General features: G+C 51.3%; 6 protein-coding genes across 6 annotated transcripts; 2 read left to right on the forward strand and 4 right to left on the reverse strand.

Moving 5' to 3' along the window:
* Positions 1 to 808: 808 nt before the first annotated feature.
* Positions 809 to 2,737, reverse strand: CORC01_06216 (uncharacterized protein; the record flags this gene model as incomplete). Its single annotated transcript, XM_022617857.1, has 6 exons — positions 809 to 1,329; positions 1,383 to 1,928; positions 1,994 to 2,197; positions 2,266 to 2,321; positions 2,378 to 2,582; positions 2,641 to 2,737. The coding sequence occupies 6 exons, from the start codon at positions 2,735 to 2,737 to the stop codon at positions 809 to 811; spliced, it is 1,629 nt and encodes a 542-aa protein (XP_022475574.1).
* Positions 2,738 to 3,410: 673 nt separating this feature from the next.
* CORC01_06217 (NADH:ubiquinone oxidoreductase 20.1kD subunit) lies at positions 3,411 to 4,251 on the reverse strand (the record flags this gene model as incomplete). The annotated part of the gene is made up of 4 exons (XM_022617858.1): positions 3,411 to 3,440; positions 3,495 to 3,806; positions 3,870 to 4,046; positions 4,150 to 4,251. The coding sequence occupies 4 exons, from the start codon at positions 4,249 to 4,251 to the stop codon at positions 3,411 to 3,413; spliced, it is 621 nt and encodes a 206-aa protein (XP_022475575.1).
* A 609-nt stretch (positions 4,252 to 4,860) lies between these two features.
* On the forward strand, positions 4,861 to 10,188 carry CORC01_06218 (SNF2 family domain-containing protein; the record flags this gene model as incomplete). Its single annotated transcript, XM_022617859.1, has 1 exon — positions 4,861 to 10,188. The coding sequence occupies one exon, from the start codon at positions 4,861 to 4,863 to the stop codon at positions 10,186 to 10,188; it is 5,328 nt and encodes a 1,775-aa protein (XP_022475576.1).
* A 330-nt stretch (positions 10,189 to 10,518) lies between these two features.
* CORC01_06219 (uncharacterized protein) lies at positions 10,519 to 12,008 on the reverse strand (the record flags this gene model as incomplete). Its single annotated transcript, XM_022617860.1, has 2 exons — positions 10,519 to 11,047; positions 11,125 to 12,008. 2 exons carry the CDS (start codon positions 12,006 to 12,008, stop codon positions 10,519 to 10,521), a joined length of 1,413 nt encoding a protein of 470 aa, XP_022475577.1.
* Positions 12,009 to 13,976: 1,968 nt separating this feature from the next.
* On the forward strand, positions 13,977 to 14,141 carry CORC01_06220 (uncharacterized protein; the record flags this gene model as incomplete). The annotated part of the gene is made up of 1 exon (XM_022617861.1): positions 13,977 to 14,141. One exon carries the CDS (start codon positions 13,977 to 13,979, stop codon positions 14,139 to 14,141), a length of 165 nt encoding a protein of 54 aa, XP_022475578.1.
* A 627-nt stretch (positions 14,142 to 14,768) lies between these two features.
* On the reverse strand, positions 14,769 to 15,516 carry CORC01_06221 (uncharacterized protein; the record flags this gene model as incomplete). The annotated part of the gene is made up of 2 exons (XM_022617862.1): positions 14,769 to 15,305; positions 15,364 to 15,516. The coding sequence occupies 2 exons, from the start codon at positions 15,514 to 15,516 to the stop codon at positions 14,769 to 14,771; spliced, it is 690 nt and encodes a 229-aa protein (XP_022475579.1).
* Between the last annotated feature and the right edge of the window lie 10,752 nt (positions 15,517 to 26,268).

Here is a 26,268-nt window from a genome sequence, read left to right on the forward strand (position 1 = left end):
GGCGTTGAAGAGTGAGGTGTGACAGAATGGATCGGGTATGGGCAATATTGACCAGAAACAAAGCTTTGGAAGAACAGTCTCGAAAAAGGTCATCCAGTGGGAGGATGATCAAATGTTCGTAGATCTGTGAAAGAATTCGGAAAGGCGAGCCTGAACAAAACAAGTAAACTCGGCTTACGGAACGGAGCGGCTCATGGAATAGACTATGTTAGGCATAAGCCATCCGACATCTGGGCCCAAGAGAATCTATCTGCAATGTACCATGGACTTCCATCCAGGAATAGATAATCCGTGAAATTGCATGAGAATAGAAGGACTGCATTCAATCAGCCTTACAGTGGATCGTGGGAATCCCGCACTTCTGCAAAACCCAAGAACCCCCCCTAATTATCCATCGGTCTTCGGCTCGTAGTTGGACAACTTAATCTAGCCCAAGTACAGTCTCGGATCATCACGACATTCTTGACTTGAGACTGGCTGTCCACCAAACAGTGATACGCCCGGAGAGATAACTTTTTAATTCTATTTATCACGTGAGGTACAAAACGTCAATCGCGGGTTGCAATTGCTGGCGTGGTTTTGGTGAAAAGTTCCCACATCGTTCATCGCCGAATGACCCCCAGGAGAGTCAAGGCCCAAGGTGGCGCACACCGCAAACCTTGTTCATCCCACAACTCCATGATCACGTATACTTTCAAATAATCATACTTGACTATCTAATCGAAGCAAGACTCATCAGTACCAAAAGCCGAGGTACGTATCCCCTTTCAACTCGTCATGCGATGGTACCTAACCTTGTAGCCGGTAGTCAGAGTATGGGATTGGAACGGTCATATTTGGTATTGCTGACAACATCTTCAATGTCAAGGGGCGTGAAGTTGCATTTAGACCGGATAGGCTTGTTCGGAGGTTGCGACCTTCGAAATCTGATGTTCTTGACATCTGGATCGAATGACACAGATCGTCGGTAACTCTTCTCTGCCGCAGACTGCCTCTCTGACCCCAAAGATGGAGCGCGGCTGGCCCTACTGATGGGCTCAATCAACTTAAAGACTGGCTCAGACAGATCCTGCCTGTTAAGGCGTGCCAGCATCTCCTCTTTTACCGAGAGCTCCCGGCGCACTTCTACTTTGGGAAGTTTTGATGTCAGCGACTCGACAGGATTTCGCTGAGCCTGAAAATGTTTACGAGACTTGACCTCAACCGCGGGTATCGGAATTTTGTATTTCTGAGCCGACAGAGGGAAGTTTCCATGCGGTGTTGCCGAGTCTATGCTTAACGTGTTACTGTTCGAGTACGGGGCAAACTGTGACTCCGTACGGTGGACAACTGCTGAAGTTTAGCTGAATCCTAAAACCTGGAAGAAAAACGGCTAAGCCTACCAGGGACGTAGTTGGTAGTTGTAGACGCTGGAACGCAAGTTGAGGTCGACGAAGTTTCACTCTGCTCAAATTGGTCCCCTGTGGAAGATTCGCTTGGATAAAGCTGGCTAGGAGCTAGACTGGGGACAGTCGAGAGACCCCAACTCATCCAACTGAGTAGTGCAGGGTCGTCACCAGACACGCTAGTATTTTGATGCACGAGTGATGGGTGCACTATGCTGACTGCGCCTGGGGGATCGCCGGTGTGTGGTGAGGTATGATGGACCGCTTGACCATGAGATCCCCCTCTAGCATTCTGACGAAGACTGCCTGTCGCACGGTCCTGAGTTGATGGGCTAGCTCTTGCTTGGAAGTCACGCAAGGTAGAGGACGCTGGAGTTGAAGACGCAGGATGCTGCGAAAAATCTCCTAAAATCCTTGCCGGCCTTTCCTGGAAAGCTGGACCATGGTCAGGCGTACAACCCGTCAAGGGCATACTGTATGGCAGGGAGACATTTTCCCACATGTGGCGGTTCGGCCAGGCAATGGCAGCACCTTCAAGAGTCTCTGTTGTATTGATGATGATTAGCACGCAGTCCAGGCAGTAAATGGGGTCACCAGCTGCTGCTAACCTAATGGTGCGTGACAAAAAGAAAACGCAACGACATTCTTGATTCGCTCCAAGGGAAAAGTTGCCGAGTCGCGCAGGAACGCTTCTGTGATAATCACTTGGATGCGGCCAAGCCATGCGGCGGGGTTCCAGCTGTGTTCTTGCAAATACTTCTCGTTGAACGCCGGGAACCTGATTGCATCTTGGTTGCCAAACTTGTTTGGTTCTGTAATGAGGCAGATTAGCAGCGACTTCCCTAGGCCAATTTGCGAATTAGCAATTGTGTCAACTCACTCAAACTCTGACGGATGACGAGAGGTGTCTGCCGGTCTTGATTCCACATGTCCTCACTGATAATTCGTCAAAAGCTGAAACGAGCATATATATCGAGAGTTTGGACCCTTACGCAATGAGCTCTCCGTCGATGTACACTCGGAACGCGAATGCCACGAGCTCGGGGGCTTTGCTGGCGGATCGAGTAATGTCGCTGACAGGAGGCTTTGTCCATGACATTATGGAAATCGAGAGCGGGGTGTTGCGGTGGAGACTAGGGACGAAGCCATGGACAGTCGGCAGGCCAGAAGACCTCGACGGAAAGGCTGGTCCGGATTCTGTCAAAGCATCGACTGATCAGTAATGTCCATGGCCGCAGAGTTCGCCAAGACTGACCAGGGTCGGGAATGACAGAGCAGTCTATTTTGAACTCCTTCAGCGGTACATGCCCGTCGCTGGGGAACAACAGGACATCCCAATTCTCGAAACGCATGTTGCAAGTTGCTTCGATAGCCGCGCGAGGCTGTGAAAGAGGTTCCGAAAGAAACAAACCTTCAGGATTGCAGGACTGCGAGAAGACGAAGATGGACACAATTTACGATGACTGTCCAACCCGATGATCGAGGTGGGTATTTGGAAACACTGAATAACGTCGTTGCTGGGTTGATATGAAGTCTGCTGATTGTACCAAGGTGAATAGAGAACAAGTCTTTGTTACAGTAAGTTGTTACTTGCTTCTCACTATCAAATATGATGGAAGGCAGCAGTCTGAATGCGGTGCAGGGCTGTCTCGAGGCAAGAAGAACCTGGCCAAAGCTGCCGTCCTCCTGGGACGTACCGTCCGAAAAGAAATGACCAGCGCAAATGTGGCACTTGCCATCGGGAAGACTCGCCCATTGAATAGCTAGGTACCTGCCTACCTTGCGCCATTGCCCCTCGTTTGGGAGAAACCCGTTGGCACGTGAATCCTTTTGCGGCGACCAGGCACAATTGATTGTCGAGCTAGCATGGGGCGTTCAAGCCGCCTGTGACATGCCAATGACTCTTGTAGGGGCATCGGTGGAGGACATATGAACTTATTGCTGCTGGGGTTCCCAAAGGATTGCTTCTTCTGCTCTAAAATACACACATGCGTCACCATTCGTAACCCCGGACGTCTCAACTTTTCATGGATCAGCGTCGCCAGCCTTTCTCGCCTATGATGATGTTAGTCATGTAGTTTTAATTCGTGTAGCCGCCGCAGAACCTACCCGCAGAGCGCTAGCACCTCCCAACTCCCTCTCGAGTCCGTCGGGGAATTCTCTCGGGTATGACACCTTGTCCGGGTAACTGGCTTTGACGACGCCGCAGACCCCGAGGAAAACGACGATAAAGGCACCGATCTGGGCCAGACCCTTGCCGGTGGTGGTCCAGGTGTACTCAAAGGGGGAGAACATGCCGAGCAAGTCGTGGTCTTCGTGGACGGGTTCGCCAAAGTTGCGACGCTCCTGCTTGTCCCACCAGTCGCCGTGGGGGTCGCGGAACTGTCTCTTGATGAAGGGAGGGTTGATATAGCCGCCATTCTACGCGTCTGGAAGTTAGCCAACGCTACCGAGCCTCTCGTCCTCAATTGCCGCGTCACTGACCATGTTGGGGTCCTCCGCGTCAGACAAAGTCGGATATTCGGGGTACTTCTCCTCAAGGACCTTGCGGTCGTTGAACTGAGGAGGGAAGAAGGTGCGTTGCTGGACAATCGGAGTTCGTCGGGCGGCCTGAACGGCACCGCGGACCGTCGAGGCCCGCGCAAATCGTTGGGACAGCATCTGCAGGAGGGCGCGTGTTAGATTGTGAAGGCGACTCGGAGTCAATTGAGGATGTGAGGGGCGTACCGTGGCCGAGGTAGTGGTTCCGATGCAGCCCAATTACCTGATTTTGGAATGTGATGTCGTCGCAGGTCAGAGCCGAAGCTTTACTCGGTTGATGATTGCTAGCCAAATCCCTCGATTGTGGTTGGCTGGCCCCGGACATCGGGGATGCCTGAGGCGTGCAGGTTCAAACTGGTGACTTTTTGAAGGTGTACGCCAGCCGGAGGCCGAGGTGGGACCAGTCCGCAAAAACCTGATTTCTGATTCGGCGAGCTCACCCTGACTGCTGTCACTCATCGCGGTGGTCACAGTTGGTTCAAGGGAGCACTATCCGTCTTTCCCTTGGCCTACACGGTAGGTAGGGTGAGGTACCTAACGGTAGGTACCTTTGGCACTCTACATTGGCGGTTGAGTCACGGTGGTGTGCAGCTGCAGCGTCAACGACCTTCCATCGTCCGCCGTCACCACCCGACCGACCTCTACGCCCCGAGTCTGAGGCAAGCCGCCCAAGCACCCAATTCTCTTTTCGGCTAGCCCAGGCAAGGCCGGAGCTGCATCTTTGCAAAAAAATCTATCATCAAACTTTTTGCTGGCGACGCTGGTTTTGCATCCTTTTTCCAACGCAGCCGGCCACCAAGACGTGTCATCATGTTCAAACCTCAAACCAGAAGTCTCTGAGCACTCACCATTCCATAGACGTTAATTTTGATGCTTCAGATGCCGGCCCCGTCGAGATCACGGCCCCATCTCGCGTCCGCTCCCCGTTGCTATTATGAACAAGACCGCGTCGTCCGACCCTGCGCATGCCACCAACGAGGTCATCGACTCCCAACGCGACAAACAAACCGCGCCTCAACTTCAGTATGATACCGATCCGCCGTCATCACCGCTCGAATCTCTCGGATCCGACGATTTTGAAGGCCAACTGACCCCCAACGGCAACGACTTCATCGGCCTGCCCCTCCGCTCGCCGGCACCATCGTCGCCATCAACTCCATCACCCTCCCCTCCTCCTCCCGCACCCTCTTCCGATAATGATGACGAACGCCCTTCGAAAAGACGTCGCGTATCTACGCCATCTGCGCCTGGATCCGCCCAGAAAAAGAAGCAAATCTCCCCGCCATGGAAAAAGATCACCGCGGAGGGCCCAACCTCCTTCATCGACAACGGCAGACGCAAGTCTGGTCGAATCAACACGATCCCCCTCGAGTTCCATCCGCCATCGGGCAAGCGAATGACGAGAGGAGCTCTTAACAGCAGTCCGCCCTCCAAGAACAAATATGCTTCAACCAACGGACACGCAGCGACGCCGACGCCCAACGCCAACGGGACGTCCAAGTCCAAGACTCCCTCGCGGAAACCATCGACAGCGAAGCCCGCAGCGCCTCTCGCAAAGACCTCCAACCGAAAGTCGACTGCGAACGAGACCAAGCCTACCTCTCGATCCACGCGGAAGCGAAGTCCTTCTCCATCTACTCAACCAACAAGACAATCGACACGGACGAGGAGGGGCCGCCGCAGTTCCATCGACGACAATGCGGCAACAGCTTCAGCGAGCAGCCCAAATCGTACGTGGATTAAGCTGCGCGTGCGCGCGACCGAGTTACCTGTCGTACACCCAGGACAAGTAAGCAAGAGGCTAAGAATCGGGCCCAACTTTGAAGAATATTGGGAGAAGGCGCAGACGATACCCGTTGAGGAGGGTGGTATTTTCGTTCCAGAGGACGGACCTAGCTACACTAATGAAATGGCCCAGAAGGAAGCTCAGATCGTCCTACGCATTGAAGAGGCTGTCGAGCCCGGCGGTATCCTTTCACAAGGGCGCTGCTCCCTGTTTGTACCCGAGGCGGAAGAGGAGCCACCACGCCAATGGGCTCATGCAGACCATATGGCCAAGGCTGTCACCAACTTCCGCAAGCTGATGATTGCAGAGCAGCAAAGACATCGAGCGCAAGCCAAGAAAATTGCCGAAGCTTGTAAGGATGCTTGGCTCCGGCGCCAACCAAAGTCAGCAGAAGAACTTGAAGTCGAGGCGCGGTATTTGTGGATTGGGCGATACCGAGTGGTTGTCAAAAGCCTGTTTGGTACTTGGGAAAACGTTCGGTACGAGATCAATCGGCAAAGGATCCAAGAATGGGAAGCTGAGGAACAGCGTCGAGTCAAAGCTGCGCTTCAGGAGGCAGTCAATTTGTCAGAGCAAAAGCTGCAAGCAAGAAGAACACAGGCGGACTCGGACTTGTCCGATGAGGACGATCTCGAAGACGAAGACAATGACAATGACATTGACGACCTTGATAGCGACCTGGAGAACAGCCAGGCATTGTCGGTAGACGCGGACGACGATGACTCCGGCAATGACGACGACGACGTCATGTCATCTTCAGAGGAAGAGGAAGCGGGCGAGGATCACACTGCCGACGCTGGAGACGAGAAGCTCACTATGGAACAGCTTCGAGCCAAATACGCAAACCTGCCCGAACTACCTCCCGACGAGCAAGCTGAAAACAACCTCATCAATGGCGTGGAGTCCGAGGCAGACTCAAAACTTCTCACACCAAACCCAGAAGAAGACACCAGCGATGAGTCCGTCGACATGGACGATGACATGGGATCCACTGACATGGATGACAGCGATGATAGCTCTCCTGCGGATGAAGAGTCGGAAGAGGAAGACGGCGACGAGGAACCCTCTGGATTGTTGGGGATGCTCTTTGGGAAATCCGAGCTGAAGCAAATCAAGGATGAGGCGCCACCCGGCGATACGGTTTCGAGTGAAAGCACCGCAGTTTCGACGACCAATGCCCCATCTCCGCAAGCTGAGGCGTCATCAAATTTCAGAGAAGAGATGGCGGAAGATGAAGATGACGATGAAGTGTCTCTGATCCAGCATCCTGGGGTTTTCTTGGACGACGATGAGATGGAGGTTGACACAGAAGTACAAACAACTGGGCCACAAGTCACTAAACAAAGTGTTGGTGACCAGGATGATGGTATCGAAATCACAGAGTCCACAGATCAGCCCGTTGTCCCCTCACAGTCGTCCAAATCAGATCAGGCCTTGGTCAATGGCGTGGACAGTCGATCTACAGCAGAGAGTGTGGAGGCTCCTAGCAACACCAACAGGACACTTGAGACGTTGAATTCTCCTGACATTGAGATGTCGGATGCACTATCAAAATCAACAGACGCACCAGGACCAGCCACAACTTCTATTACCGCCCCCACTCCAACAAATCATGTCACCCCTGATACCGACATCATTACTGTTCCCCCCAGTCCAGAACAAAGCCACTCGCCCCCTACATCCGACACAAAGCCTTCAGATGTTGATACAATGTCTTTGGCGACCCCAGGAGCAAAGGATGTCGTCAGTAGGTCAGCCTCACCAAACCCACATCCTCAACAGACCGAGATCCCGTTTTTGCTTCGTGGCACTCTGCGTGAATATCAGCACCACGGGTTGGACTGGCTTGCAGGACTGTATGCGAACAACACCAACGGCATTCTCGCCGATGAGATGGGTCTTGGCAAAACCATCCAGACCATTTCCTTACTTGCTCACCTCGCCTGTCACCATGAAGTTTGGGGCCCACATCTGGTTATCGTACCAACAAGTGTTATGCTCAACTGGGAAATGGAGTTCAAGAAATGGTGCCCTGGCTTCAAGATTCTCTCCTACTACGGCACACAAGAGGAGAGAAAACGCAAGCGACAGGGATGGAACAACGACGACGTATGGAACGTCTGCATCACGTCTTATCAGCTTGTCATCCAGGACCAGCAGGTTTTCAAGCGCCGGAGATGGCACTACATGATCCTCGACGAAGCTCATAACATTAAGAACTTCAAATCCCAGCGGTGGCAGACGCTGCTCGGTTTCAATACTCGGGCAAGGCTTCTACTCACAGGCACCCCACTTCAGAACAATCTTACCGAGCTGTGGTCGCTGCTTTTCTTCCTGATGCCAGCCGAAAATGGCGTGGGGGGATTCGCAGACTTACAAGAGTTCCACGATTGGTTTCACAAGCCAGAGTCTCAAATTCTGGAAAACGGCCGTGAGACGATGGACGAGGAGGCGCGAGCGATTATTTCCAAGCTGCACAAGGTTTTGCGGCCGTACCTACTGAGAAGACTCAAGGCAGACGTCGAAAAACAAATGCCAGCCAAGTACGAGCACGTCGAGTTTTGTCGCCTTTCAAAACGCCAGCGCGAATTGTATGATGGCTTCTTGGCTCGTACTGACACTCGGGAGACGCTGTCTTCTGGCAACTACCTTTCCATCATCAACTGCCTGATGCAGCTGCGGAAAGTGTGCAACCATCCTGACCTGTTTGTGGACCGCCCCATCATGACGTCCTTCAGGATGCAGAAATCCGTCCCCGCTGAATTTCAAGTTACCGATCAATTCCTACACCGATCTTTGCTTGCAGTAGAGCCAATGTCTATTGTCAGCCTGGGGGTTCTCAACATGATGCCTACACAACACGAGAATATGTCCAACACCACTGCGGAGCGTATTTCGCAGCTCAGCCTTCATAGAGTATTGATGGAACTCAGAGAGGCACAAAACACCAGAGCTCATCTCGCTCGCACAAATCTCGACCCCTCAACAGTCGAGTCGAATGTTATGTATCTGGACAGCCTGGCTCGATGGCGCCGTTTCGAGGAATTGCAGCACAGCGTCTACCTGAATGCTCTCCGCGGCCAACGCCGACCCATCTATGGCAAGCGTCTCATTGATTTTTTGACACTTGGACTAGACGGGAGACCACGAAAACCCAAGCCAAGAGTGCCTTCTCAGATCTTGAATTGGTTTGCGGAAGATTCCGACTTCCTCCATGCCGTCATCCATACAGCGGATGACCGAGCTGATTCCATGCAGACAATCATCCAGAAGTTTACATGTGTTACACCCGCCGTCATTACTCGCGACATGAACGAGGTGATATTGGGAAGAAAGGCAGCACAGGCCTTCACGGACGAGGACCTCAAACTCTCAGCTCCCGTCCGGTGGGCTCCCTTCATGCCCAAGCAAGCGCCCATCGATCCGTGGCACGAATCTCGTATGCGTCACAGTATCCAGTTTCCGGACAAGCGACTGCTGCAATACGACTGTGGAAAGCTCCAAGCCTTGGACAAGCTTCTCCGCAAGCTCCAAGCCGGTGGCCATCGTGCCCTGATCTTTACACAGATGACCAAGGTACTGGATATTCTCGAGCAGTTCCTCAATATTCACGGTCACAAGTACCTTCGGCTTGACGGAGCGACAAAGATCGAGCAGCGACAGATTCTGACGGACCGGTTCAACCATGACCCACGTATCTTATGCTTTATTTTATCCACACGTTCCGGTGGGTTGGGCATCAACCTGACTGGTGCCGATACCGTCATCTTCTATGATCAAGACTGGAACCCAGCCATGGACAAGCAATGCCAGGATCGATGCCATCGTATCGGCCAGACACGGGACGTACACATCTACCGTCTCGTCAGCGAGCACACGATTGAAGCCAATATTCTTCGCAAAGCGTCACAAAAGCAGATGCTGGATGACGTGGTCATCCAGGAGGGTAGCTTCACCACAGACTACTTCAACAAGCTTTCTGTGCGCGATGTCCTCGGCACTGAGGGGACTGACCTGGTCGATGATGCCGCCAACGCCGCCATGGATCGTCTCCTGGGCGGGGGCGACAGCGGACCGTCGAGAACTGTGGCCGAGGACCTTAAGCAGGCCGAAGACCAGGAAGACGTGGAGGCCGCCAAGGCGGCCGAGAAGGAAATCCAAGACGACGATGCCGAGTTCAACGAAAAGAGCGGTGCGCCTTCGGGCGCCTCTAGCACCCGCCAAGGCACGCCGCGGGAGGACGTCGCCGGCCAGCCAGGTGGCGGCCCCGGACCCTCGCGCCTTGGCCGATTCTCGGAATCTGTCGCCCCAGACGAAGCGGCAGTGACTGAGCACAACGCGTGGGGCGAGCGGATATATAATGTGGATGATTACATGCTCCGGACAATGGCGGAGCAGCTCAAGGGCACGATGCTAGACTTGCCCAAGGATAAGAAGAAGAGTAAAAAGAAGGGTCGCGACACACGGAAGCGGTAGGCGTGGAGACGACAGCCTGCGCCATTGTACCTTCATTGGACGAAGTTTTTCTTTCTCTGTATTTATCACAAGGGTTTTGCGCGGGGACAATTCAGACAGGTCTCGAGGAATAGACCTTGCATGTATGAACTTTGGGGAAAACGGCGTCTTAAGGACTCGCCGTGACGAGGCGTTTGGTTGGCGGGAGAGTCCCGTTGGAAGCATAGACATGGACGAAGTAAAATCAAGATCAATCTCCAAGCATCAATATTTCGCGGGCCTTGCTTGATTTTCTTTTGTTGTGTCTCATTGTATCTTTCATCCTGGTTTATTTATATCAAATCAAGCCCATCAGACTGAGACCATTGACATGGCCCATGTAACTCCCATGGCAACCTCTTCAGACCAAGCCCTTGCCTCTCTCTTCAACTCAGAATTTACATACCAAAACGTCGCAAGCGTCCATATGCCCACCCATACGAAGGGCAACGACCATCCAATTACATACGCGACCTCGCCGTCGCTCAATGTAAATATCAAGGTCGTACATAGCACCGCGCACGCCTCGGCGCCGATGGCCCAAAAGAGGCCCAACCGTCTCAGCATCGCGCGGAAGACATGGCTCGCCTCGTAGCGCCTGTCGAGCGCGATGCGGAAATCGGTCCCGCCTGAACCGTCGACGGCACAGACGTCCTCGATTAAAGAGTAAATCCCGGGACGGAGCTGGGCGCCTTTTGGAATGGAGGAGATGCGGCAGGGGGCTGGGACGTGGAAGGCGCGGCAGATGTCGACGAGGAGGAGCTCGGTGCCGAAGACGAAGAGCATTGTTGTCACGGGCATGGAAAGAAGGCGGATTGGAGGGTTTTTTGGGATGGTGCCCCTTGTTTCAACGCATCAGCAAAGGGGTATCTCCGTGGATATATGCAAACAGGAGTTATTAATATGAGGTACACTTACACGATAAGCTCGACCATGATGACGACCCATCCCAGGGTAAAGTTCCAGTGAAACCAGTCGAAGTACCATCGGTGCGCGCCAATCACGCGGCACTTGCTCCCCTTGCGCCAAAGCCGCCAGAGCCGCAAAAAATACTCGATGATGCTGGAGCCGCCCACGGTGGCGGTCACGATGGAGAAGACGGCGTTCGGGGTCAACTTCTGCTTCTTTTCCGTCGGGGTGTTTGTGCCGGGGCCCACGCCGTACCAGAGACCATAGTACAGTCCTATCGGCATGGCGGTGGAGTCGACTAGAAGGAGGGTCCAGAAGAGAAAGATGGCCATCTTGCGGGTGCGGAGGCTGTAGTTTAATGGTGGGGGAGTGGCTTGGAAGGCCGGTCGTCCAGATGTGCCGTCCACACCGTCTACTCCGGTGGCCTCGCCGGGTGTGTGGGGTGTGCCCGCGTCCCTCGAAGGCCGTGTGGGCGATCGAGAACTTCGCCGGGTCATGGCGAGACTCGGCCGGCCAAAGGGGCCGTCGTAGCGACGGTCAAAGTCATGGCTTGGTCGGGTGGTGTATTTTCTGGGGGACCGTAGGGACGAATGTTGATCTTGTGGTGCTGATGCCGGGCGACGGAATGTGTCGATACTGCGTGGCAGACGTTGCAATATCTTCTCATCAAACGAATCTTCATCTCTCCCGCCGGGAGTGCTCCCGTCTTGTCGTTGGCCGTCAGCATGCGGCTTGGCAGCGGGGGCTGGCCGTCTGATTATCTGTAAGCTGTGACGACCAAATGCTGTAGGGTCGTGTCGAGGGGGTTCGAGTTGTTCAGTGTCGATGTTACTCGGGTGCGGATGTACCGGATCGAGGGGACCGTCGGCCCCGATAGCTTCTTTCTCTTCCATGGTTAGTTAATTGAAGAAGCCAATGCGTTCCCTGGTTGATTGCTGCGAAAAAAGAGGAGGAGGCAATGCCTTTATTTAAAGGTCTTGTGAAAGAGGAGGACTATCAAAGAGATCGTTGCACAGTTTTTTTCACCAGCGGAGGGTAGTTGAGCAGTAAGTCAAATGAGATAGCAAGGCGTCACACCGCCGAGGCCCGAGAGCGAGAGAGGAGACGATCATGGCTTTCCGGGGCTTCCATTGTTTAGTGGTACTGATCGCACTAGACAGATTGCCGAGGACCCAAGACTAACAAAAGCAAATGGATGGCTAGGATCATGATTTGTGGGATGCGGGATAGGGAGGGTAACATTGGGGGGCCAGGTGCAGAGGCTTCGCCAGGGATGATGGCAAACCCGAAAAGCTTCGATGCTGGCCCACGTTGAGTATGTGAGTGCCTCCTCAGCCACGACGCGGTCGGTTGCACCGGCTCTTGGAGAAGCATCCTCAGAGTAACTGCGGTGGTGGCCGGCAACACGAGAAGAGGGGCGTCGGAGGATGCTTCCGTCATGAATTCGCAAATATTTGTTAATGAAGATGAAGTCGGTCCATGAAGGAAAGTACGGCTACACGAGGTTGCAATCGTTTTGTGAGAGATGGTTGTATCCGTATTGAGGTATTAACTACCTTACCTAGGTAGGTACTCTTATCACGAGGACACACTTACACAGATAAGATAAGAGAGACTCTGGCCGAGCTTCCTAAATGGAACTTGCCCATGTGCCCGTGCCACCCGGAATATTTCCGCTGAGTCATCTGCTGCAGACTCATGAAAACTGCTGGCGCAGGGGACAGTAGCTGGGGTCTCCCAACTCCCTGGACACATGTGAGACCCCTCACCTCAACCGCGGGCCCAACTCCTGCGCTACCTTTCCGAGCTCACGATGCTGCATCTTTGGGGCTGAGTTGCTCTTCCCAACGGCCCCATCTATCCTGTCATGCGTCTACACTAAGTAATCAACACGGAGACGCTGGAACTAAAGGAGTTCGTTGGCTATGCTCGCATCCACCCATACGCCATCCTTCCCCACACCTGAGAGGCCGGGGAAGTATTCTGCCGCCAGGCATTACATTACGGATACATCCATGCTTGCATCGACACCAATTGCATCGAGAAGCGCAGCTCCGCCGAATCGGCTGAGCAACAAAAAGCGGGGGATTGCTACGTAAACATGGCCGACGTTGCCGCCCCAAGCAGCGATTCACATCATCACGATCTGGGCAGTCACTCCCTGAGCAGTAAATAGTTTATTCGTTGTTGGACTTTACAGGAACAAGAGCTTATGGCTGCTAGAGGAGAAAATCAGGACCTCCGATGACCAGAACGTCTTCGTCTGTCACATGTAGACCCAGGTCATGACGGCACTCGTGGCTACTTCGCCTGAACTCTTCGCTGGTTCAAAGTATGTCGGTTGCTGGTCTCGTCTTGCAACTCCAATGGCAACAATTCCGCCATTCTACTGAATGACCAACGCCGGCCTTTCCATTTTTTTGCCACCGATCCAGACCTTGTCACCCAGATTCGTACTGGGCGTTTTGAATTGAACTGCAACACAGTCGGCGAGCATATCAGTAGCTACTTATGCCTGCCTTTGTCATCTCACATCAGCGATGACTGACATCAGTGCACTCGAGTATCCCTTCCAGCCCTGTGAATATCGCTGAGTTCGGCTGCGATAAAAGCATTCTTCCCTGCCATGCAGAAAACGCCGCTCGTCCCGACAATTTCCTCGGATTTTCATACCTCAAGAATCAACGAGGATCATGATCCCTATGCCATCCGAGGCTGATCGAGAAGTTTTGTCAAGGTCAGTTTTAGGACCTCTCAAGCGGATAGGCGGAAGGGTTGCAAAGGTTTTTTGCTCCGTCACATTCCCGCGCGGCCTTTCCGGGTATTGTCATTGCGCACTGAAGCGCTGGAAGAACACGAGTATGATGGCCATTCTTGACCAAGACAGCTCCGATGGAAAAGTTCCACGGACTGCTCGTCTTCTAGGGAAAGGGTTCCGGACGATTAAATGGCAGATACATCGATATCTATCTGATAGCGGTATTGGACAACAAAGGTGCCTTGCAAGACTGGTCTCGAGCATGTAGAGTATTACCGAATTGGAACACTCGGGATGGATTGAATGTCGCCGCGCAACTCGACGAAAGCTTTCCACCTTGTCAAGCAAGCAGTGTTAGGGATATCTTGGTCACGATCAGAACCGTGGCACCGGTGAAGCGTATCCTCCCGCTGACAACGCCCATCGCGTTGTTGGTAGAGGCTCCCTTTGATATGGCCCATGTTCGAGATTCTCGAGGACAGAAGGGTTCGGTCAGTGATTCAAAGGGCTCATGCCAATACATTCTAATGTTGAGAGACTGGGGCGCGTGTGAGTGACCGCCACTGCAATAAATTACCTTAGGGGTCTTGTGTCCTGGACCAGAACAATCCGCAAAATACATCGACCAACTATTTGCGGAACCTGCTATTGACCCTGGATCAAAATTCGACCTCAGTGACCTTTCAAGAAGGCACATTCTGTCTGGAAAATCAAGTTCAATTGAACGGAACGGACTCGCAGCGCAGCTGCTCCGGCAGCTCAGCTGACCATTCTGTCACTGACTATCAATATGCTTTACAAAAGGAGACTCGCTAATAATCTTCATTTAATCGTCAGAGCGCCAGGAATGGTTTTTGTACCACATCTCATCCTCCTCCTATAAATATCGCGCCACTTAAGCAATGACCTCAGCGTGGAACTGCTCCTGAGCGCCAGCAGGGGCGGCGGGAGCGGCGGGAGCGGCGGGAGCGGCCGGGGGTGCAGCCGGGGCAGCGGGAGCAGCGGGAGCAGCAGGCGCAGCAGGAGCAGCACCGCCAGCGGCATCTCCACCAAGCTTCTGGATACCACCATCCAGGGACTGGGTAACTTGGTCAACGGACTGTTGAGCGATACCCTGACCAATGGCGGGAACCTTCGAAACGAGGGCGGTGCTGAAGTCGCCGACGGTCGCCTTCTGCTGCTTGAGCTGGTCGACGGCGACGGAAGTGGCACCAAGCTTGTCAAGCTCAGGCTTCTTGGAGACCAAGTCGTCAACAGAGGTCTGGACAGCGGTGGTCAGGGTACCAGCGGACTGCTGCAGGGTGAGGGCATCTGTGAGGGACAGCTCCTGGGCACCCTGAATTTGCGTGGTACCTTGCTTGATCGAGGTCTGGACCTTGTTGGAAGCGTCAAGCAGGCTGGCAGCGGTATTAGGATCAGCGGCGTTGAGAGCCTATAAAAGAGCGGGTTAGCTTTTGTCAACCAAAGACGTTCAGTGTTTCTCTACACACCTTGACAGCTGTATCGAGCTGGCCAAGTGAATCCTGGACACTTGTCAAGGCACCCTGAATGGTCTGAAGTTGGCGCTTGCTGAGGAGGGAAGCAGGAGCGGCAATGGCAGAGCCGGCAAGCAGGGCCTGAACGAAGACGTTCGTGAAATGCATTGCGATTGTTGTTGGGTAAGCGAAGGCTTGATTTGTATAAAGCGAAGGGTAGAAGGTTTTGGAAAGTTGTTGGAAGACTGTTGGAAGCTGAGAAGTCTGGATGCTGATGAGATGGAAGGAAGCGAGACTTACACCAGGAAAGCCACGGTCTTAATATACCAGCTTCGAGACATCGACAAGAAGTCAACTCGCCCTCCGTCTTCCAGCCACCGAGACTTCATCCGAGCCAGTGCAAGCCAAGTCCAAGAGGCATCGAACACCGCACGACTCGACACCCTGTATCCCCGGTACCCAGACATGTGGTGCGCAAAACCAACTCCTCTCACGGTTGTCATCATAAGCAAATGCCAGTACTTGGTTAAGCTGTTGCAATTCACGCCGCGGGAGTTATATCCGGCTGGGCATAGTCACAGCCGAGGAGGAACCCTTGAAACGCGCGCAGACGGCACGCCATGCAGCGTGGTTTGGCCGTCGACCAAAAGATCACGGCTTTTGCGGTCAGACGAAACGAAATATGATTCACGGACTCAGCTAGAATCGTCGGTCACTCGACCCGGGCAAAGGTGATGGATTTCACGTTGAGCCTGCATGGCAACCCTGAACCCGAAAGGGTGATCTCTTCTATTTTCATCATCCGGCAGCCGTGCTATTTATTCTCCTTGGTAAATGCGTTCACGCCGCCTAGACCACGCCGCGATCGCGGCAAGCTGCGATACCTTCCGACGCATTTCAGATGGCACATATTATCAATTTCGTTCTCTCAAGAGCTCCCGTCAAATGTTCTCTTCTCGACAAATACTATGGCTCCGAGGCAACATTGAAAATACGGGCTTGAATATCTGGCTTGCGGTCTTGGCGAACGTACTGCCAGTTGTCGCGCCCCTCGGCCCGCATACCTTCTACTTACTAACGTAATAAGCTTACTGAATGGTTCACATATCTGGTAGACTAGTTCGTGGCGCAGACTGTGTAGACTTTACTCCTGCAGATCTTCAGGAAACTGGTGCGGGAACGCTAGCACCCAGCAGCACCTCGGGGTGTTCCGCCTGCACATGACATGTTAGCGACATGTTAGCGGTATATGAGTCAACTGCCTCTAGTACCTACTAGGTAGGTGGAGTAGCGCCAGACAGACATCCTACAAAGACCGGTCCGTCTACCTGTCTGGCAGCCGCTAGTGCGGGAGTCAATGTCATCGTGCGTTCACCTCTTGCTGCCGCAGAGGCATGAGAGCCTCCACGACGTCCTATCACCCACTGGCAAAATGACTGGGGCAACAATCTCAGCCAGTACTAAGCAATCAAAGGCCGCGCATTCGGACTCGACTGAGCAACCTGTGCTCATCTGAGACAGTGATACAGTTGACAAATGTCTGCCAGATGTCACTTCGCCACATGTTTCCTCTGCAGAGGTCCGTGCCAGGCGCGGCTATGCGCCTGGCTAGGACTCTGAAGCTGCAAACTTGTTTCTGGGACGGGGGTGGCTGAGGATGGTTTCTCCCGTCATCGATATGAGTGACAGAATCTGTCATTATCGTGGTGGTGGCATCAACTGGTCCTCGCCCGCGGACAAGTTCGTCGGATGGCACAGGATTTGTGGATGCCAGGGGCCAAGTAATCGAGGACCACCAGGTCTCCGGAGCGGATGGGCATGTGCGAGACAGCTGGCACCTCTCAATTGATGTCCCGCCCCCCGTGTTCGATGTCTGATGTTCTCAAACAGGATTTGGCGGCGCGCTGTGCCGCCAGCTTGGCCACTTCACGAGCCTGGGCCAAGAATGGCGAATCACCGAGGCTGCTTGGCTTGGACCGTGGGCTCGTCGCATCCGATTCCACGAGAACCTTCTCGGTCTGAAAAGTGCCATTATGCCAGACACCAATAGTAGCTTGTAGTCTCAAAACTCCGGACTCTTGGGGATCCGGACCTCTGTGCCCACTTTATTGGCCCCTGAACGCAAGTCTCTGGGCCGCATTATCCTACCATCGCCATGCCTGACCATGAAGGTTCTGCTGATGGCCTCGTTGTCTTGATCTTTCTCTAAGCCGATTGTTTCCCAGAATGGATACCTGGAGCATGTCTCGTCAGATCAGACTCACCCACCGGTGCCACGGAATCAATATCACCCTACGGCGCTTTGATTTGAAGTCATATTACTCTTTCTGAAGGGGCGAGCGGTGTTCTAGGGTAGCCGGCAGATCGATAACATGAATTGAGGTCCCGGTTCGGACTGATGCATCACAGTGTGGAGGGGGATTTTCGGGATTAGGACAGTGGGTGACGGGGCATTTGCTTTGACCTAAAGACGCCCAGTTTGAATACGATTCGCTCCTCATCGAATAAGCTTATATCCAGATGCCTATTGATTGGAGACAACCCAGTTCATAACTTTGCTAGTGGAGAACCATGCCTCGATACATTGCTTAAAGTAATCAGCGATGAATGTGGTTCCTGCCGGAGTAGAATTGCATACATAAGCCAGCTGTGCTCCCAGGACCTTTCTGATATATTTTTCTTCTTGATGACCTGGAGACGCAAATGTTGCAGGAGATTTCAATGGCCATGCAGTTTTCTCAAACCTGCCTGTATTGGCTCAGCTGAAGACAGCTCATACAGCCTCCATGGTCGTTGGCCGGAGAGAAACTCAAAAGCAACTCAACCCGTCGATCGACAAACTCCAAAACTGTATCGCTCGAGTTGAGAAATATTGCTTTCACCTCCAGACGAACCCTTGACCCTTGAGATCAATGCTCCACATCCGTAGGGTTGCTGGAATGGGGGGTCAACCTTGGTGGTAAAGTTTGCAAGAGAGTATAGATGAACGCAGCCTGCAGGGCCGAAAGGCAAATCACGATGGGCGGATGACGAAGAAGTAAACTCAACTAAACCCCCGCGGCGAACCCTTGGTCCGAGATTCGTACCCACATATTGCGCTCGAAAGTTTTAGGGGGCTCAGAAGATGTACAAAATCGAGCTTCTGCACGGTGGAGGTAAATGCTCAGTGATTCCAGGAAATCTTGGCATCTTTAAAGTGTTGATTCCATACTTCAAATGGATTCTTTTCCTTGATGCCTGTCCCCTCAAACCATCGCTTTCCCAGGCCACCAGCTCTGACTTATTTGAGAGATGAAGTCAAGTATCATTTGGTAACCACTCTACCTTAATTGGACACAAGCTGGGTATTAAATGCACCTATTTAGATGCCGGAGCATACTTCCTGGAAATACACTGGATAGCAGAGAAAAGCGATTACCATGAAATCTTTATCATATAATCTACGAGTTCCAAATACGACGCATTGCCAGTGACGACGAGGTTCAGCCTCCACTGGTAGAAGAGGAAGCCTGTCAAGCGCAAAAGTTTACACCCCTTATGCCTGCATTATCCGCTAGTAAATGGACACTCCTTGTGCCACAGAAGACGTCGTTGTTGAAAGTTCAAGGTAGGTTTACTAGCTGTCGCTGTTGCGGTTAATACTACTTAAGACATGCAAGAAATTATAACACTATAAAGACATCCACGACTTCATAAATTTCAACTAAAGTGAGATCAGAACAAAATTAGGCATGTAGTACTGAGACTTCTAAGCGTTTCTACGATAAGCCGTGACAATTCCACACAATCCCCTGGTTCAATCTGGTTAATCAGGTGATAGAGTCAGTCACCGTAGCCAGGAGATCTGCTGACTTATTAGTGTTTGAGTTTTGAAAATTAAATGGCGTCTGCAGTATATGGCTTACGTGGAATAAATTGCTTTTTAAGCCACGTATCAAACTGATCTCTTCCCCCGAGATCGAAGTCAGTACTAGCTGCGGAAAGCATACTCGTCTCCTCCTTTCTAGGGAAGACTAGCCCCGGCACAATTCTTTTGGGACCCTCGGCGGGCCTTGCCGTATCATCTGCGCACATCTTGTCGAAAAATTGTCGAACTACTTGTGCTGCTTGTCTCTGGAGTAAGCCTCCATGCCTAGAGGTACTATGGATGCTATAGCAACCAAATACGATGGAGGCCAGGCCTGATGCTATTGCTGTAGCCGCTGAGCTTCCTGATACCATGCCAGTATCGTTTCTGCCCGACAAACATGTATTAACATGTTCTCCAGGAACCAGATATCTTGCAAGTCGATCGCTCCCGTACTCGCTAAGCCTTCCGAAGTCATTGCATGAGGCCACCGGAAACACATTTGCCATACTTTCGGGATTGTGGGCATACATCGCTGGCCAAACCTTTTGACGGATGCACCCGTTGTCAGCAGTGCTGCAGAAAACAGCAACTCCATCCTTGCGGGCTCTATCAAAAACTGTCCGCAAGTCTTTTATTGTGCCAAACAAAACGAAGCTGCAATTGATTATGTCGACTTTCTGCTCGAGAGCCCACTTCATCGCCTTGAGTAACAGGTCAGATTAGACCAATGCGAGACAAATGGGAAGGATGTTGGGCTCTTATGCACAGACGCAAGATTGTGAAGGCCTGAGAGAGAGGGGATGGAACAAGGGGGAACGCATACCTGAATTACTTTTTGGACATCGATCGAGTCCTCATCATCTGCTATTTTGCAGATGTAAAGCTCGCACGTTGGGTCCATCTGAGAAATTATACCTGCCATGTGCGACCCATGATGGTCCGTGGCGAGCCACCAGGGACTTTCTGCGTCTTTCTCCCGTGATATTGAGATTTCGAAGGACTTGCCACTAATCTTGTGGTTTTGACCAGTGAAGTGAGCCCAAGAGACCCCAGTGTCTAGGACTGCTACTTTAGTCCTCCTTACTGACGTTCTGGCTTTGATTTGTCGGGCAAATTTCGGAACAAAATATTGTAGCTCTACAACCTCGGTAGGACTGCGATTTCTTTCCAGGGTCAATTTTAGCCTCATGAGAGCAAGAGAAGTAGTACTCACAGGTGAGCTTTGTGTGTAAGAGGAATAGACTCAGACTCGCGAGAATCCAAGATTGACAAGTTGCTAATGTAGATCTTGAACTTTGGGATTACTTCTTCATCGACATCACTTTCCCACTCTGGGTCTGCGGGTTGCTGTGTGTTATGGTCTCCAACGATGTAATTCAGAGTGCCCTCATCATTCCGATACAAACTCCTACGAGGGAATGCCAGCCTCTTCCGGCATGATTTGAATTTCAAGGCAGGCTTGGCAGACTTCTTGGGGTGCTCAGCTAAGGACTTCTGCTCCGAAATTGCTTTCATGCCGGAGGAAAATCGCATCTTGCATTCTGAGATGCACTTGTCAGATATGCGGTCCTGTGTCACTGATAAGCACATGCTAATGTTGAGAATAGGCCCCAGTCGTAAAAGGGATTGAAACTGACAGCGATAATCGTCAAATGAACGACCTTGAGCTTTCCAAATGTCAGCTTTGAGCGACAATTGAAATGACGAGCACGTTACCCATTGTAGCTTGCGGAGGCCATTGGGGCCGGTCCAATGATCAATAGTCGCAAGGCCGCCACTGGTATACAGGTGAAGCTCTTCAATCCTAGGCGCTGCTTCAAAGACTGTGTAGACAGATAGATCTATTCTTCTCCAATCTAGAACCCTCACGTCGAATCGTTCTAATGCCGCTACAATTTCCTCTTCACTGTGGGCTTCGGTGTGCCGGTCATCGACTCGAACTTCGAAAATTTGGTTCACGTTTTTGCATTCGAAAAGCCAGTCCAGAATAAGATTCGCGGGCGGTGTTTCGTGACTAAAGGACCGTGGAAGGAAAGGCAGATGAAGATATTTCAAAGCCCTCTCAAATTCGAAGTCAAAAAGCTGAACTCCAGATGCGATGGATGGACATCCACATTGCTTCTCGGTCTCCTCAACAGTAGGACATCTGTTAATGGTACTGACAGTTGACCCCAAGCCCGTGCGAACGGATGTGGCATTGCTTGACTGATTTCCATAAGGTTTGCGTCTGTTGTCCTCGTTCGGGACCTTCTTTTCGTGGAGCTGTAGATGGACAGAGGCTAGAAAGATCTTTAGCATCTCATTGTCGCCTGCCCAAGGTGACATATCGAGACAAATTTCCTTATCTTTCACAGTCAGCAGATCGATCAATAATCTCAGCACCCGGCGCCACTTTCGACCGGCAGAGTAACACGATGAAGTTGAAAGGGCTTTTGAAGGACATGGAGGAAGATTCCAAACGTACCAGACACTCCGTCCAAATGCTGTCGAATCAATGTTATAGGGCTGTCTCTGACAATGATGGGTAGAAGTACGTTATGGATTTCCATCCAATCTTCCGAATCTTTGTTGATGTATGACATGACGGAGCGCGAAACCACAGATTCTTGTTCATTCTGCTCGATTTTCAATTTTGTCGCCAAATGAGGCGCTTGATCAAGCAACCTCTTTGCAATAGCCAGCATGTTTTGCCGCACAGCTTCATGTAAAAGGTAGCACTCATCCCCTTCTAACAGTTGAGGTTGCTTGGAGATGAGAAACATGAGCGTCTCGGATTGGCCGTACTTGATACTTTCGGACAACATTCCAGGTTGGATACAAGTGCTGATGCTGGCCCCTTCCAGTATAATTTTGAGTCCTTGTATGTGTCCCTGTTGTATTGCGGCCATGATGGCTGCCTTTCGTCTGCAGCCATCGTCTACAACTATGGTTGAGTTGCAGAGCATCGCCTTCAGAGCTCTGTTGCTCTTCTTTTCGACTGCCAAAGTCAAAGCATCTTGCCCTTTCGAATCGACTTCTAGCACCATGTCATAAAACGTCTTGGCCGGCATTAGTCTTCTCGCCGCTCGAATAAGCGAATAGGCGTTCGCTTCAGCAGCCACATGGAAGACATTCCGTCTGTTCGGGTTGTGTTGCGGGCCAAGGAGTGATGAATCTGCCTTCACAAGAGCAAAACACATTTCCTCTATATCCAGCGACTTTTGCCGATCACGAGGGTCGCTTCCTAGAGAAAGGCCTCTCAGCATTTCAATACCACTGTCGAGTACTTTTCGTCGGATTTGAGCGCTGAAATGAATCTGCGCGACAGCTTGCAACCAACTTTCCCTCGTGTCCAAATGAATATGTTTGGAACTCAAAATCTTCATAAAAAGATCATACAGACTTTGTACTGTGAGTTGAGCCTGAGAGATGGCTTTATTGAAGGCTAAAAAGTTTCCTTCATCCACAAGGCCTTCTAACTCTTCAACACGATTGGTTTTCCTGGTAGGGCGGGTGAGATTTCCGCGTCGCATGGCGCCAGTAGTCTTCTGCTTTGAGCTCGGCGGAGACATGAAGCATTCTCCTTGGCATTGATACGCTTATATGCTGGTCGATGAGATGAAATCCTGTCTTGCGAAGCTGCAGGTGTGATATAAGAGATGGAATCTGGAGGATGAATCTTTCAATTTGCGTCCTGGCTTCGATTCATTGCCCTCTAGGTGTAAGATGGTTTGGCTGTTGGTGATCCTTTGTCCGTGCATCAGCTTTGAACTAATATTATCGGCGAGGGCTTTGTTTCTTGTCCACCTCTCAGCTTTTACTTCTTCTCGATTTCCGGAAGCGTTGTGCTGAAGCACCCAGCTGGCTTCAGATGACTTGTGGCTCATAACATGACTGAGATGCATTCGGTGGCTGCCAGCACAGTGGGACGGTTGCGTTTCGACTGTGAAAGCCGAAAACCCTTGATATATCAATGAGTGCCCTGACTTGGTTAGCCTTACGCACTTTGTTCCACTGTTCAAATTTTCCCATCAACTATCTCTGTCTCATTTCAGATTGGTGATCTATATGATGTCTTCACAGTCAGATCCAGCTACAATCTTGACTCCTGCCCAAATCTTTGTTTTGCCGCCTGAAGATGGTGAATGCAAGACTCGGAATAACCCCCCAAGCCAGATTCAAAGGCAGAGCTTAACCAATTGGCGCGACACGTCTTTCTCTAAGTCTATCGCTCTGGAGACTTGCATTCACGGACAATGGAGCCCAACCGACTCGACTCCCACTACGTTTATTGTATTACGGTGCGAGTTTTCCAGCTTCCGGGAACAACACCAGTTGAAATCCATACGGATATCATTAAAGTTCACCAATGTGAATACAAGCAACGATATTCCATCGAACCCGAATGTTGTCTCTCGAGGCCCTTATTTCCGATCGTACAACAAAACTACAGCAGAAGAGAATGAGGAGACTGAGAACGGAGGTGAATTGGGCGCTGAAGCATCTGGGACGAAGGCTGCCATCAAGTTGAACAGAAAACATGTCATCAGTCACACACAGAAATATTTCGAAAAAGTGACATCTGGAACAGATTATAACGACGATGAAAACCGTCATGACACGGTGTGGTGGAGATTCTTGGAGAACAAGTCGCAGAACGCAGGAATAACACCTGCATTTCAACTCGCACTTGTCCTGAAAAGAGAAAGCCAAGCACCGTTCGACGCCATTCTCGAGATTCCAGAATTTAATGGCGGATGGAGATACAACATGTCGGACACTTGGAAAACGTTCATAGGACGAGCAAACGTTAACGATCCCATCCATTTCGACCCCCGGGCTGACCCTGTGCTTCCGAGCTGGGATGAGGCAGCTGTGGTGTCAAACAATCTCGGCAGTTTGGCAACTAGCGAGGGCATTAGCGCAAGATACGCTTGGATCTGGGGCATCGATATTGGTATGGAAAACTGATTCAATGGCAGTCCTATTATTGAACTTTCTCGCCAAAATTTTGGACGAGTTTCTAAGAACGAATTGAATACGTCTAATTTTAACACGAAGAAAATTAAGTAGCGGATTAGTGAGAGTGGCCTATTCCAACCCTCAGACTGCCAGAAGATGACCACATGCAATATCCAGTTAGTACATAAGAATTCTACCCCGAATTCACGCCATATGTGTGCTTTTGTCACATTTTAAGGTGGATAAACAAATCATATGACACAAGCAAGATGAAAATACCTACTTCATTCCACTAAGGTAGTCAGGATACGTAGAAAAGGATTCATTTACCCCAGCCCTTGGGTTGCGAGGCCGGGCTAGGTTTTAGTGGCTGGCCAAGTGAATGTAAATGGTCGAAAACGTCTCAAAACTGCAGAAGCGCTCGCTCATTTGGTGGCTGAGGGGCGCGATGTTTGCGGTTCACGCTATCCGTACTTGAAGACACATAAACCCTTTGGGTGGTTGGACCTTCGTCATTGCACTAATTGCACAGCGCCACCTTGGCTAAAAATGGTCTTTAGATGTCTTAGCGCTCGCCGGCAGGTGAACAGCAATGCGAACACGCCAACCATCCTGATTTCCAGAGACTTGGCTTCACATCTTCTTCTCCCCTCCTTTGTTCAAATCATTTCAGACCCCTGCTTCCTCTTGGATAATGCCATCTTCTCACTTGTGTGACCAACCACAATTTCTGTCTTGAGGAACGTATTAGGCTTCTCGCAGTTATGGACCCATTGAGCATCTCTGTGATGGTTGTTGGCTTAATTGGCCAGTCCTTTCAAATTCAGGAGTTCATTCGAAGCAAAAAGACTCCTCAGGTCACCAAAGATGTCATCGACGAGGTCAACAGCTTGAAGGAAAAGATCGAAACGCTGCTGCAGACTGAAGAGCCAGCAGAACACCCAGACCTTTTTAAAGATCTCGTGAAAAGCGTCAAACCCTTGATGGAAGCGACGTTACGGTTGCAGTACCGGTCCAAATGGGATCTACTCCGACGTCGAAGACACACAGATCTTCAGCTTCAAGAAGTGACCGATTTCTTGAACGTGGTACAGGATAAGTTGCAATTGGTAGCTAGGTAAGTACAGGGGAATTTCGACGGATTAATGTTCCTTGAATCTTATTTGTAATTATTCCTGATTCTTGGTTGAAGCCAGCTACTTCAGACTACAACAAGGCGGATGAGCCACACGCAGAAACTCCTCAACAATCTCTTGACTAGTCATCAAGGGGTGACTGAAAAGAAGAAGATCCTAGGTTGGCTTGGAGGCCGCCAACATGAACATAAACAATCCATGTTCGCGAATGAACATCTCAAAAACACTTCTGAGTGGTTATTTGAAGACCCGAAATTCAATCAATGGATTTCAGACGACATGGGCAAGATGCCATCCCTGCTCTGGGTCAGAGGAGACCCAGGCAGTGGAAAGACTATTCTCATGTAAGAAAGACGTTCTTTCTACCTCTCCCAAACTCTAACATTCGTAGGTCACAAATTATAGAGCATCTTCTGCAAAGAGTCAGCTCGCCAAAGCGACCACGACGGTTTGCCGTTGCGTATTTCTACTTCGACAGCGACGCGAAGACAACCCTACATCAAGTTGTCTCCAGTATCCTTGGCCAACTGTGTCATTATGAGGTGTCTCTCCCTGAGGCAATCAAGGAAAAATGGAAACTTCTTCAATAACAGCCCCTCCAGCGGGACACAAGTATTCCAGGGCCCCGGCTCTTGGACTTCAACCAGGCCACAACTTTTCTTTTGGACCTTATCCGAGAGTTTCATCACGTCACAATTTGCCTCGATGCTCTCGATGAGTGCGAAGATTTCCACAACATCAAGCCCATTCTAGCCCGGCTTGTTACGCCCTCATGCCGATTCGTAGTGTCTTCGAGGAATTGGGTGGAATTCGAAGATCTTTGTGGAGACTCATTCCAAATCAACATCGGTGAAAGAACCGTCGATGACATTCGATTATACACAGAACACCTCCTAACCCAGAACCTGAAGTTGTCTGAACTGATGGGCGGGATTCTTCTGCAGGAATCAGAGAGCGTGTTGCTGAAATTGTCAGCAGGCAGGTAAGCCACCA

The sequence above is a fragment of the Colletotrichum orchidophilum genome, assembly GCF_001831195.1.
Source record: "Colletotrichum orchidophilum strain IMI 309357 chromosome Unknown Scaffold_46.1, whole genome shotgun sequence".
Lineage (NCBI taxonomy): Eukaryota > Fungi > Ascomycota > Sordariomycetes > Glomerellales > Glomerellaceae > Colletotrichum > Colletotrichum orchidophilum.